Source organism: Siphateles boraxobius, unplaced genomic scaffold, assembly GCF_051911475.1.
Source record: "Siphateles boraxobius isolate OS27281-9 unplaced genomic scaffold, OSU_SipBor_1 128, whole genome shotgun sequence".
NCBI classification, from domain to species: Eukaryota; Metazoa; Chordata; class Actinopteri; order Cypriniformes; family Leuciscidae; genus Siphateles; species Siphateles boraxobius.
Genome location: NW_027508731.1, coordinates 162,366 through 177,500, shown reverse-complemented (window position 1 = coordinate 177,500; position 15,135 = coordinate 162,366). Strand labels below are relative to the sequence as shown.

Genomic DNA, 15,135 nt, shown 5'->3' with positions numbered 1-15,135 from the left:
CTGAAACTCACACACTCCTCACTGAAGCTCACACACTCCCCACTGAAGCTCACACACTCCCCACTGAAGCTCACACACTCCCCGCTGAAGCTCACACACTCCCCGCTGAAGCTCACACACTCCCCGCTGAAGCTCACACACTCCCCGCTGAAGCTCACACACTCCCCACTGAAGCTCACACACTCCCCGCTGAAGCTCACACACTCCTCACTGAAGCTCACACACTCCTCACTGAAGCTCACACACTCCTCACTGAAGCTCACACACACCCCGCTGAAGCTCACACACTCCCCGCTGAAGCTCATACACTCCCCGCTGAAGCTCACACATTCCCCACTGAAACTCACACACTCCTCACTGAAGCTCAATACACTCCCCACTGAAACTCACACACTCCTCACTGAAGCTCACACACTCTGTGCTGAAGCTCACACACTCCTCACTGAAGAAGCTCACACACTCCCCACTGAATCCCACACACTCCTCACTTAAGCTCACACACTCCTCACTGAAGAAGCTCACACACTCCCCACTGAATCTCACACACTCCTCACTGAAGCTCACACACTCCCCACTAAAGCTCACACACTCCTCACTGAAGCTCACACACTCCCCACTGAATATCACACACTCCCCACTGAAGCTCACACACTCCCCACTGAATCTCACACACTCCTCACTGAAGCTCACACACTCCCCACTAAAGCACACACACTCCTCACTGAAGCTCACACACTCCCCACTGAATATCACACACTCCCCACTGAAGCTCACACACTCCCCACTGAAGCTCACACACTCCTCACTGAAGCTCACACACTCCTCACTGAAGCTCACACACTCCCCACTGAAGCTCACACACTCCTCACTGAAGCTCACACACTCCCCACTGAATATCACACACTCCCAGCTGAAGCACACACACTCCTCACTGAAGCACACACACTCTTCACTGAAGCTCATACACTCCCCACTGAATATCACACACTCCTCGCTGAAGCTCACACACTTCTCACTGAAGCACACACACTCCTCACTGAAGCTCACACACTCTCCACTGAATATCACACACTCCTCGCTGAAGCTCACACACTCCTCGCTTAAGCTCACACACTCCTCACTGAAGAAGCTCACACACTCCCCACTGAATCTCACACACTCCTCACTGAAGCCCACACACTCCTCACTGAAGCTCACACACTCCCCACTGAAGCTCACACACTCCTCACTGAAGCTCACACACTCCTCACTGAATATCACACACTCCGCGCTGAAGCTCACACACTCCTCGCCTTAAGCTCACACACTCCTCACTGAAGCTCAACCACTCCCCACTGAAGCTCACACACTCCTCACTGAAGTTTACACACTCCTCACTGAAGCCCACACACTCCTCACTGAAGCTCACACACACCCCACTGAAGCTCACACACTCCTCACTGAAGCTCACACAATCCTCACTGGAGCTCACACACTCCTCACTGAAACTCACACACTCCTTGCTGAAGCTCACACACTCCGCGCTGAAGCTCACACACTCCTCGCTTAAGCTCACACACTCCTCACTGAAGCTCACACACTCCCCACTGAAGCTCACACACTCCTCACTGAAGTTTACACACTCCTCACTGAAGCCCACACACTCCTCACTGAAGCTCACACACTCCCCACTGAAGCTCACACACTCCTCACTGAAGCTCACACAATCCCCACTGAAGCTCACACACTCCTCACTGAAGCTCACACACTCCTCACTGAAACTCACACACTCCTTGCTGAAGCTCACACACTCTCCACTGAAGCTCACACACTCCTCGCTGAATTTCACACTCCTCGATGAAACTCACACACTCCTCACTGAAGCTCACACACTCTCCACTGAAGCTCACACACTCCTCGACGAAACTGACACACTCCTCACTGAAGCTCACACACTCCTCGCTGAAGCTCACACACTCCTCACTGAAGCTCACACACTCCTCGACGAAACTGACACACTCCTCACTGAAGCTCACACACTCCTTACTGAAGCTCACACACTCCTTACTGAAGCTCACACACTCCTTACTGAAGCTCACACACTCCACGCAGAAGCTCACACTCTCCTCGCTGAAGCTCACACACTCCTCGCTGAAGCTCACACACTCCTCGCTGAAGCTCACACACTCCTCTCTGAAGCTCACACACTCCTCACTGAAGCTCACACACTCCCCACTGAAGCTCACACACTCCTCGCTAAAGCTCACACACAACTTGCTGAAGCTCACACACTCCTCGCTGAAGCTCACACACTCCTCGCTGAAGCTCACACAATCCTCACTGAAGCTCACACACTCCTCACTGAAGCTCACACACTCCTCACTGAAGCTCACAGACTCCTCACTGAAGCTCACACACTTCCCACTGAAGCTCACACACTCCTCACTGAAGCTCACACACTCCTCACTGAAGCTCACACACTCCTCGCTGAAGCTCACACACTCCTCGCTGAAGCTCACACAATCCTCACTGAAGCTCACACACTCCTCACTGAAGCTCACACACTCCTCACTGAAGCTCACAGACTCCTCACTGAAGCTCACACACTTCCCACTGAAGCTCACACACTCCTCACTGAAGCTCACACACTCCTCACTGAAGCTCACACACGCCTCACTGAAGCTCACACACTCCTCACTGAAGCTCACACACTCCTCACTGAAGCTCACACACGCCTCACTGAAGCTCACACACTCCTCACTGAAGCTCACACACTCCTCACTGAAGCTCACAGACTCCTCACTGAAGCTCACACACTCCTCACTGAAGCTCACACACTCCTCACTGAAGCTCACACAAGCCTCACTGAAGCTCACACACTCCCTGCTGAAGCTCACACACTCCCCACTGAATATCACACACTCCTCACTGAAGCACACACACTCCTCACTGAAGCTCACACACTCCTCACTGAAGCTCACACACTCCTCACTGAAGCTCACACACTCCCCACTGAAGCTCACACACTCCTCACTGAAGCTCACACACTCCTCACTGAAGCTCAATACACTCCCCACTGAAGCTCACACACTCCTCACTGAAGCTCACACACTCCCCACTAAATATCACACACTCCTCGCTGAAGCTCACACACTTCTCACTGAAGCACACACACTCCTCACTGAAGCTCACACACTCCCCACTGAATATCACACACTCCCCACTGAAGCACACACACTCCTCACTGAAGCTCATTTACTCCCCACTGAATATCACACACTCCTCGCTGAAGCTCACACACTTCTCACTGAAGCACACACACTCCTCACTGAAGCTCACACTCTCCCCACTGAAGCTCACACACTCCCCATTGAATATCACACACTCCTCACTGAAGCACACACACTCCTCACTGAAGCTCACACACTCCTCACTGAAGCTCACACAATCCTCACTGGAGCTCACACACTCCTCACTGAAGCTCACACACTCCTCACTGAAGCTCACACACTCCTCACTGAAGCTCACACACTCCTCACTGAAGCTCACACAATCCTCACTGAAGCTCACACACTCCTCACTGAAGCTCACACACTCCTCACTGAAGCTCACACACTCCTCACTGAAGCTCACACAATCCTCACTGGAGCTCACACACTCAATTCAATTCAATTCAAATTTATTTGTATAGCGCTTTTCACAATACACATTGTCTCAGAGCAGCTTTACAGAAAGTGCACTCCACACTGAAGCTCACACACTCCTCACGTACAGTGAACGAAGTCCTGATAAACAAAGCAGCTCATGATCCGCCGCTGAGAGTGTGTGTGTGTGTGTGGGTAACCCTAACTCTTTATGTGCATCTGCTTTGAGTTTGAGTCACTTTAACAAACATCTTCACAAACACTGTGCAGTTTTCTGCTAAAATAAAAGCTTGATGGTTTAATCTTTGAAAATTAACACAGCCATGAATATTAGGATTGTAGTTTTACAGTTGTAATATAAAGGTTTTTTTTTCTTAAATACTTTTATTTTACAGTTAAATATTACAAAATTAATATTTCTTATTTTTAGTACTATATATATTCTTAGTAGTAGTCATAATTATTATTATAACTTTATAACCATATTGATATATAATCACAAAATGCTGACCAGTTGTGCAGCCCTACTAACCGTCACTATGCTCGTATTTGTTCTAACCTGGACTTTTATTTTTACTTATAAGAAATGATCTTTACATTTAAACAAATTTTACACGGAAATTGAATGACACTAACTTACTTTAGTATCTACAGTACATCCGGAAAATATTCATAGCACTTCACTTTTTCCACATTTTGTTATGTTACAGCATTATTCCAAAATGGATTCAATTAATTATATTCCTCAAAATACTACAAACAATTCCCCATAGTAACAAAGGGCAAGAAGTTTGTTTGAAATCTTTGCAAATTTATTAAAAATAAAAAAACGAAAAAAATCACATATACATCCTCAATACTTTGTTGAAGCACCTTTGGCACCAATTACAGCCTCAAGTCTTTTTGAGTATGATGCTACAAGCCTGGCACACCTATTTTTGGGGCAATTTATCTTATTCTTCTTTGCAGAACCTCTCAAGCTCCATCAGGTTGGATGGGGAGCATCGGTGCACAGACATTTTCAGATCTCTCCAGATCGGGTTTGAGTCTGAGCTCTGGCTGGGCCACTCAAGGACATTCACAGAGTTGTCCCGTAGACACTCCTTTTGTTATCTTGGCTGTGTGCTGACGGTCGTTTGTTATCTTGGTTGTGTGCTGACGGTCGTTTGTTATCTTGGTTGTGTGCTGAGGGTCACTGTCCTGTTGGAAGATGAACCGTCGCCACAGTCTGAGGTCCAGGGCTCTGCAGCGAGTGTTCATTAAGGATGTCTCTGTACATTCATCTTTCCCTCGATCCTTTCGAGTCTCCCAGTCCCTCATCTTTCCCTCGATCCTGACGAGTCTCCCAGTTCCTCATCTTTCCCTCGATCCTGACGATTCTCCCAGTTCCTCATCTTTCCCTCGATCCTGACGACTTTCCCAGTGCCTCATCTTTCCCTCGTTCCTGACGAGTCTTCCAGTTCCTCATCTTTCCCTCGACCCTGACGACTCTTCCAGTGCCTCATCTTTCCCTCGATCCTGACGAGTCTCCCAGTTCCTCATCTTTCCCTCGACCCTGACGAGTCTTCCAGTTCCTCATCTTTCCCTCGATCCTGACGACTCTTCCAGTTCATCATCTTTCCCTCGATCCTGACGAGTCTCCCAGTTCCTCATCTTTCCCTCGATCCTGACGACTTTCCCAGTGCCTCATCTTTCCCTCGTTCCTGACGAGTCTTCCAGTTCCTCATCTTTCCCTCGACCCTGACGACTCTTCCAGTGCCTCATCTTTCCATCTACCTGACGAGTCTCCCAGTTCCTCATCTTTCCCTCTATCCTGACGAGTCTCCCAGTCCCTCATCTTTCCCTCAATCCTGACGAGTCTCCCAGTCCCTCATCTTTCCCTCGATTGGTGGAGAGCTGCAGAGATGGTTGTTCTTCTGGAAGGTTCTCAGGCCTGATTGGTGGAGAGATGCAGAGATGGTTGTTCTACACTGAGGTCAAAGCAGCAAATACAATGACACAACAAGAAGTAAAAAGAGAGATACATGGAAAATAGGTTAACTGGGTAATTCTTCCAGATTTTTAAAATATGACAAAATAGGTTCCCATTTGAAATAAAATCTGTCCACAGATCCCTTTAATGTAAATTTTATCTTTTCTAATTTTAAAAAGAACATCACATCTTCTAGCCAAACTGTTGCAGATGGAGGAGTAGGGGATTTCCAACCTAACAAGATTCGTCTTCGGGCCAATAAAGAAGTATAAGCAATGATGTCCCTCTGGGTTGCAGTTAAGGTAATTGTTATAGTGTCACTGGGAGATCCAAAAATAGCTATTGAGGAACAAGGCCGCATTGTCACCCCAACAGTCTCACTGATAGTTTTAAAAACCAATTCCCATTAACTATTTAGAAAGGAGCAAGACCAGAATGTATGTGTCTGACTGGCTGGAGAGAAAGAGCATCAATCACAGGCTGCATCTAACCCAGGATATATTCTCGCTAACCATTCCTTGCTCAAGTGAACCCTGTGAAGCACTTTAAATTGTATGAGCCCTAACCTAAGACAGGATGATGATGAGTGGACCTTTTTTACATGCCTCCCTCCAAAAAGCCTCAGACAAAATTATGCCCAGTTCAACTTCCCATTCGGATTTAATTTTATCCAGATTGTACTCCTGGATAAAATTACTAAAGGATTTACAAGAAATCCTTTAGAAAATTAAAAGAAAGAATAAAGAAAAATAAAGAAAATTACTAAAAGATCCTTACTAATTTCTTCAATCTCGAGGTCACGTTCTAAATCCACTGCCCTATCTGACTGCAAAGTAGGAATATCCAGATTGTTTAAGAAATGTTCAATATCCATTGTATCTGAAGGAAATTCAGAAGTATATAATGAGGAGTAAAAGTTTTTGAATATTGTATTAATTTCTTTTGGGTTGCTAACTAAATTTTGATTTGAGTCTTTTATCCGAGAAATAAGTCGAGAGGCAGTTTGACGTTTCAGCTGATGAGCCAAGAGCCGACTTGATTTGTCTCCATATTCATAGTAAAGACCACGCGTCCTCATTATCAATTGTTCTGCATGAGAAGTGGATAAAAAATTAAACTTTGTCTGCAAGTCAACTCTTTTTTTATGTAATTTAGCTGTGGGTGATTCAGAATATTGTCTGTCTAAATCTAATATGGATTGTGAATGTGTTTGCAGTTCCTTCTTACGTTCTTTGTTAGCATACGATGTATAAGAAATTATTTGACCCCTCAAGTAAGCCTTTAAAGTCTCCCAGAGTAACGAGTAAGACACTGTTTCTATTCTATTGCATTCCAGAAAAAAATCTATACTAGATGAGAAAAAGTTACAGAATTTATCATTGGATAGCAATAATGGATTAAATGCCCAGACTGGTCATTCTGTGATGTTCAAAGGGAAGTGCAGGTCCAGCACCACAGGTGCACGATCGGATACAACTATAGTGAAAGTGAAAGTGAAAGTGAAAGTGACATGTGATGGCCAAGTATGGTAACCCATACTTGGAATTTGACCTCTGCATTTAACCCATCCAAGTAAGTGCACACACATTAGGAGCAGAGTAGTGAGTAGTGTACACACACACACTGCAAACGTGGATACACACACCCGGAGCAGCGGGCAGCCTTGAGTGGCGCCCGGGGAGCGATTGGGGGGTTAGGTGCCTTGCTCAAGGACACCTCAGTCATATTCCTGCCGGTACTGGAATTGAACCAGCAACCTTTGGGTCACCAGTCCAACTCTGCTACCATTAGGCCATGACTGCCCAGCTGAGTAGTCAACTTTATTGACCATTGATATAAACAAGTTGTCTACAAAAAAATAATCTAGTCTAGAAAAGGAATGATGGACATGGGAATAAAAGGAGAATTGTCTAGTCAACGGGTTTAAGAATCTCCAAGGATTTACACAGCCATTCTGTTGCTTAATAGAGAAAAGGCCATTGCCATATCAGAAACATTACTACAAGTGCTGGATCTATCCAGCTGAGGATCGAAAACACAATTTAAATCCCCAGCAAATAAAAAATGATGTGTATAAAGCTTGGGAATTATCGATAGGAGACTATTTGCAAACTGAACATCGTCCCAATTGGGAGCGTAAACATTAACTAAAACCACTGGGACTTGAAAAAGAGACCCAGATACAATAATGTAACGACCATTAGGGTCACAGATTGTGTTCAAAGGTATAAACTGTACTCTCTTATTAATTAAAGTTGCCACACCTCTTGATCTGCTATTAAATTTGGAATGAAAAATTTGACTAAGCAATATCTTATGAATTCTATTGTGGTCACTGAGTCTCAAATGTGTTTCTTGTAAAGACAATATATCTGGTTTGAAAGATTTAAGATGGGAGAAAACCTTGGCTCTTTTAACAGGACCATTTAAACCCCTGACATTCCATGTCATAAGTCTCACAGGGTGACCTCTATCATCATCACCTATATTAACTGTACGATACATAAATTAAAATCATGCTTGGGTTCAATCTAAAGCAAATTGTAGCCATGAATTGTAAATGACAAAAATAAGATACAAGAAACCAGAGGTAAACAATGCTGCCAACCGCCCCTCCCTCCCAACCAAAAACATACTATTCCTAGATCTAATTCCCCAACTGAGGATGATCGCAGATACAACATAACGAAAAACTTCCAAAGAATGCGAATCAGCAAGTTAAGTCATGTACAATGTAAGTGCAGCCCCCTTATAAAACTAGGGTCAAACCGGTGTCAAATTATATGCTATCCTGCCGGAAAAAAAAAAATAATAATAAAAATAAATAAAATCAATTCAATTCAATTCAATTCAAATTTATTTGTATAGCGCTTTTCACAATACACATTTACTCAAAGCAGCTTTACAGAAAGTGCATTTCGGAAATGTACATAGAAAAATACAGTCAGTTAATCATGTATTAATTTATGGCATAACATATCGCCGGCTTTGAGTCGTCTCTTCACAGGCGTCGAGTCGTCTCTTCACAGGCGTTGGGGCATCTGAAGTCTCCGTGAGAGGCTGGATACAAACTGGAGCTGACGAACGCTATTTACCTCGGGACTAGCGTCCCGAGATAACAGCAGAAAGGCAGATGGGAAATAATTAGTATAGCTGATGTTCATAATGTTAATGCATTCGAACTGATTCAGCAGTAGTATTAAAGGTTAAGCATTAAGTGAATGCTTGGTTAAAGAGATGCGTCTTTAATCTAGTTTTAAACTGGGACAGCGAGTCTGAGTCTCGAACAATATCAGGAAGGCTATTCCAGAGTTTAGGAGCTAAATGTGAGAACGCCCTCCCTCCTTTAGTCGACTTAGATATCCTAGGAATGACCAGAAGCCTCGAATTTAGTGATCTTAAAGAGCGCGATGGATTGTATGGCGATAGAAGGTCTGTTAAATACCCAGGAGCTAAACCATTTAGGGCTTTATAGGTCAGTAGGAATACTTTGTAATTAATACGTAACTTAATAGGTAACCAGTGTAGAGATGATAAAATTGGTGTTATATGATCATATTTTCTTGATCTAGTAAGAACTCTAGCGGCTGCATTTTGCACTAACTGTAGCTTGTTTATTGAGGATGCAGGACAACCAGCTAATAAAGCATTACAATAATCTAGTCTCGAGGTCATGAATGCCTGAACTAACTTTTCTGCATCAGAAACAGATAGCATGTTACGTAGCTTAGCAATGTTTCTAAGGTGGAAAAGGCTGTTCTTGTAATATATGAAATATGATTTTCAAACTCAAGTTGCGGTCTAGTATAACACCCAGGTCTTTTACTGTAGTGGATAAAGTAACAGGACATCCTTCTAAATTAAAGTTGTATTGTAAGGGATTTTGAGGGTAGCTTTTTGGACCAATAAGTAGTACCTCCGTTTTATCTGAATTTAATAGCAGGAAATTACACGTCATCCAGCATTTTATATCATTTAGACACTCTGTCAATTTAGATAAGTTATTGTTTTCATATGGTCGTGATGAGATATATAATTGAGTGTCATCAGCATAACAGTGGAAATTAATTCCATGTTTTCTTATAATATTACCAAGTGGCAGCATGTATATTGAGAATAGCAGAGGGTCTAACACCGATCCTTGCGGCACTCCATAGTCTACTGACGTTATCTTTGATTTTTCCCCATTTAAACAGACAAAATGGTAACGGTCTGATAAGTACGATCTAAACCAGCTTAATGCCTGTCCCTGAACACCAGTGTAGTTTTGTAGTCGATCCAAGAGTATTTTATGATCTATAGTGTCGAACGCAGCGCTAAGATCGAGTAGAACTAGTATTGAGATACAGCCTTGGTCAGAAGCTAAAAGTAAATCATTTGTAATTTTAACTAGCGCAGTTTCTGTGCTATGATGCGGTCTGAATCACGACTGGAATTTTTCATAGATATCATTTTCTTGCAAGAAAGAGCACAATTGAGCTGACACAACTTTTTCTAGTATTTTAGACATAAATGGAAGATTTGAGATGGGTCTGTAATTTGCTAAGTTATTTGGATCTAATTGCGGTTTCTTAATGAGAGGTTTTATTACTGCCAGCTTGAATATTTTTGGAACATGACCTAAAAATAAAGATGAGTTAATAATATTAAGAAGAGGCTCTTCCACTACAGGTAACACTTCTTTCAGTAGTTTAGTGGGTATTGGATCTAATAAACATGTTGTTGGTTTAGATGCAATGATAAGTTTATTTAGCTCTTCCTGTCCTATAGTTGTAAAGCGGTGTAGTTGTTCTAGAGGGGCCATAATTGAGGCTGAATCATAAGACATCATAGAGGATTGTATATTTACAATTGTGTTTCGGATGCTTTCTATTTTCTCATCGAAGTAATTCATTAAATCATTACTACTATATTGTAACGGAATATTTTGCTCTGGTGATGTTTGTTTATTTGTTAGTCTAGCCACGGTGTTGAATAAAAACCTTGGATTATTTTGGTTATTTTCTATTAGTTTGCGGAGATGCTCAGCCCTGGCTGCTTTTAGAGCCTTTTTATAACGTGACATACTGTCTTTCCACGCGATTCTAAAGACCTCTAAATTAGTTTGTTTCCATTTACGCTCTAAGTTACGAGTTTCTCTCTTGATAACATGCGTAGCACTGTTGTACGATGGTGCTTTAGTTTTCTCTCTAACCTTTTTTAGTCTAATTGGTGCAACAATATCTAGTGTACTAGAGAACATGGTGCTCAAACTGCTAGTCATTTCCTCTAGTTCATCTGTTTGTTTGGGTTCACTGAGCAGCTGAGATAGATCAGGTAAGCTATTTGAGAATCTATCTATAGTGGTTGGAACGATTGTTCTGCCTGGTCGATAACGTGGCGCAACATGACAAATTTCAGCAGTACGTATTACGCAAGATACCATGTAATGATCAGTGAGATCGTCACTTTGCGGTATAATATTTATATCAGTTGGATTGGTTCCATATGATATAATTAAGTCTAGTGTATGATTTAGACGATGAGTGGGACCACTGACGTTTTGCGTGACCCCAAAGGAGTTTAAGAAATCTGTAAAGGCAGCCCCTAACGTATCATTTGTATTATCTATGTCATTTGTGTATGTTATCTATCTATCATTTGTGTATGTTAAAGTCTCCAACAATTATTGCTTTATCGACATTGACCAATAGATCTGAGAGAAAGTATGCCAACTCTTTTAGGAAGTCAGCATAGGGCCCTGGAGGTCTATATAGGGTAGCCAAGGCTAGAGATAATATGGATTTGTTTCTTACATCTAAGAGCGTAACATATAGCACAAGTACTTCAAAAGAATTAAACCTGTGACCTGTTTTCTGAGTAACATTTAGAATATCTCTATAGATTGTTGCAACACCGCCGCCACGACCGATCAGACGGGGCTCATGCTTATAACAGTATCCTGGTGGAGTGGACTCATTTAGACCGAAATAATCATTTGGTTTAAGCCAGGTTTCAGTAAGGCAAAGTACATCGAAACTATTATCTGTGACCATTTCATTTACAATAACCACCTTAGGTGTGAGCGATCTAATGTTTAGAAGACCTAGCTTTAGAAATTGTTTTTGTTCACTGATATTTAGATTTTCTGGTTTAATTACAATAAGATTTTTGCTAGATCCTACACTAGATTTATTGTTTGGCCTCACTAAGCGAGGAATAGACACAGTTTCTATATAATGTTCTACACTACTTATATCAATTAAGTTGGGACAGCAAAGACTGTGATTTGGACTTTGACTTACTAGTCATATGGTGTGTAACGTCTTGGAGAAGTTGTCCGACAGAACAGCCGCTCCGATTCTGCTGGGGTGCAGGCCATCAGCACGGTAGAGCCTAGGTCGCTCCCAGAACAGATTCCAATTATTTACAAAGAGCAGTTTCTGTTCATTACACCATGACATTAACCATTCATTTAGAGCAAATAATCTACTGAACCTTTCTTGTCCTAGTCGGTACGTGGGAAGCGGTCCAGACACGATGATCGTTGCTTCAGGCGATGTGCTGCGAACCGTCGCAGGTTAATAATATTTTATTATTAAATAAAATAATAATAATAATAATAAGAGAGAGAAAGAAAAAGAAAGGGTGAGAAAAGGAATGCACGATTTTATAGCCATAAGTCCAGCGCAACATTGTGTTGGAACATAGTTACGGTATGAGTCTGTTTAATTAAAGTCTATGGAACCATATGAAAAAAACAAAAAACAAAACAAATAAAAAAAAACTATTTTTTTCTAACTCTTCCTCACCCCCTTACCGAGGCAAAAGGAATGTCTTTGCACATTATTCTTCACCCCAATTTGAACGGTAGAACTCGTTGGCTTCTTCTGGCGTGCTGAACAAGTGTGTTTTCCCTTCGTGAGTAACCCGGAGCCTTGCAGGGTACAAGAGACCAAATCTGACTCCCTTTTCGTAGAGCCGAGACTTCACGACTTTGAACGCCGCTCGCTTCTTCCCCAACTCAGCGCTGAGATCCTGGTGGAAAAACACCCGGCGTCCGCGAAAGAGCAACTCTCACTGTTGCTTACTGAATCTGAGGATGCAATGTTTGTCCTGGAAGTAGTGAAAAAGAACCAGAAACACTCTGGGTTTGGTCTGATTGGCCCTTGTATCGTTGGTTAGGTTGGGTCCGACTCGGTGGGCACAAGAAAGAACAAGAGGACTTGTGAAGAATTCTTTCCCCAGTACTTCCTCAAAAAAATCAGTCATAAATTTAATCGGGTCTTGTCCTTCCAACTTTGCGGGAATGCCCACAACTCTCATATTAGATCTCAGAGAGCGATTTTCGAGGTCGTCCAGCTTTTCCTTCAGTGATACGTTCTCCTTCAGTAACGCATCCATTGAAGCCTCGACATTCAGCAGCCTATCACTGTAGTCATTTGGGCCATCTTCAACCTCGCGAAGTCGTTCGTCATGAGCTTCGTAATATGCTTTAACTTGTTCCAATGTCGCATTCACAGGTGACAGTGCACCTGCCAGTTCTGTTTTTAAAAGAGAGTGAACTACTTGCGTCATATCAGAAAGCAGCACTGACCGAAGCCTTTCGAGATCTTCGGGTAAAGCCGTTAAGCCCTCAGGGGGTGGCGCCATATCGTCGGTCTTGCTCGAAGCTTCACCGTCTTTGTCGCCAGTTTTATTCCGAAGTTGCTTTCTGATTGTCATTTTTGCTCCACCGTTATTTCAAGTAATTTCAGGTGCCAGATAGTCAATTGTAGTGAATAAATATCGTAAAAAATGATTAAATGAACGAAAGAGGTCGGGAGCTACAATCACGTGCGTCTACTCACGCCATCCTTAAACCGAAAGTCTTGTTTTTATTTTTAATAAATTTGCAAAGATTTCAAACAAATTTCTTTCACTTGTCATTATGGGGTATTGTTTGTAGAATTTTGAGGAAAATAATGAATTGAATCCATTTTGGAATAAGGCTGTAACATAACAAAACGTGGAAAAAGTTAAGCACTGTGAATACTTTCTGGATGCACTGTAACAGTTTAAAAAAAATTGTGGCATCTGAGATCAGAGAACGCTGGTCTGCTGTAGTTTCGTCATGTGTTTCCTGTTGGATCTCCATCAATCCCATCAGCTATCAGGGTTCATCTGACACCACATCATCAGAGTCACATGGCGAAGAAGGTCAAATCCTCATTCAAATGTCTTCTTTCTTCTCGTCATATGTGATATGAGGGAGGTCAATGTTTATTCATGAGCTAACGTAAATGTGTTTTCTTCAGGTCCTGTATCACCTGTTCGAGGAGTTTGCGCACGTAGGCGAGGTGACGGCTCTCAATGTGTTTTTGGGTGTTGTGTGTTTCTTCGTGGTGTCGCTGGGCGGAGTGATGGTGGGGGGTGTGTACGGCGTTCTAGCGGCCTTCACCTCACGCTTCACGGCACACACGCGTGTGATCGAGCCGCTCTTCGTCTTCCTCTACAGTTACATGGCGTATCTGTCTGCCGAGGTCTTCCACCTGTCCGGCATCATGGCGTGAGTCTGACGTTCCCAGTGCTAATGAGCCCAGAGTCTGTGCTTGTGTCTCACGCTGGGGTTTCCGTGCGGTTCTCAGGCTCATCGCGTGTGGGGTGGTGATGCGGCCCTACGTGGAGGCCAACATTTCCCACAAATCCTATACCACCATCAAGTACTTCCTGAAAATGTGGAGCAGCGTGAGCGAGACTCTGATCTTCATCTTCTTGGGCGTGTCGACGGTGGCCGGGCCGCACACCTGGAACTGGATGTTTGTCACCATCACCATCGTCCTCTGCCTGCTGTCCAGGGTTCTGGGTGAGCGTCTCCTCGTGCTACTCTAGTTAGAGTTTATCAGGAACATCCAATGGGTCTAATCAGACATCTTTATTGAGCTGTAAATCAGCATATTAGAATGATTTCTAAAGTATCATGTGAAACTGAGGACTGGAGTAATAATGCTGAAAATTTTATACACTTTACTATGTTTTCACATAGAAAATAGCTGATTTACATTGGAATAATATTTCACTGTTTTTACTTTATTTATGATCAAATAAAGGCCGCCTCGGTGAGCAGAAGACACTCTTTCAGAAACAATTATTTTTTTATCATTCCAAACTTTTGAACAGTAGAGTGTAGCTAACAGATACGTGTGATTGGTGTCTGACCCAACCCTTGTACAAAACCTTAAAAAATAAAATTCCTTGAAAATAGGGTTAAGCCTTTATTGGTCTGTTTTGCATATTTCTAGATCTAATCTGTCTGTAAGCTGTGAGTTTTGTGTGTTGGTGTGTCATGCAGGTGTGATCGGTTTAACGTACATCATTAATAAGTACCGCATGGTGAAGCTGAGTGGGAAGGATCAGTTCATTGTGGCGTACGGGGGCTTGAGGGGCGCGATCGCCTTCTCGCTGGCGTTCCTGTTGTCCAGTGACGACTTTCCCATGAAGGACATGTTTCTCACCGCCATCATCACTGTCATCTTCTTCACTGTGTTTGTGCAGGTGAGAGAATTGGACACTCACTCCCTT

The 15,135-nt window shown here is 43.1% G+C and overlaps 1 protein-coding gene and 1 long non-coding RNA gene across 7 annotated transcripts in view; one reads left to right on the top strand and one right to left on the bottom strand.

Annotated features, from left to right (window-relative positions):
- slc9a1b (solute carrier family 9 member A1b) overlaps positions 1 to 15,135 on the top strand; it is a 38,262-nt gene that overhangs the window by 13,557 nt on the left and 9,570 nt on the right. For all 6 annotated transcript variants that reach the window (XM_077225189.1, XM_077225194.1, XM_077225190.1 and 3 more), the window contains exons 3-5: positions 13,872 to 14,122; positions 14,202 to 14,419; positions 14,906 to 15,108. In XM_077225189.1, the coding sequence (XP_077081304.1) occupies positions 13,872 to 14,122; positions 14,202 to 14,419; positions 14,906 to 15,108 (672 nt within the window). The remainder of the gene's footprint in view (positions 1 to 13,871; positions 14,123 to 14,201; positions 14,420 to 14,905; positions 15,109 to 15,135) is intronic.
- LOC143734256 (uncharacterized) lies at positions 5,120 to 5,456 on the bottom strand. The gene is made up of 3 exons (XR_013202162.1): positions 5,400 to 5,456; positions 5,224 to 5,326; positions 5,120 to 5,160 (listed from the first exon to the last, which is right to left on the bottom strand). It is a non-coding gene; the product is annotated as an uncharacterized LOC143734256 (long non-coding RNA).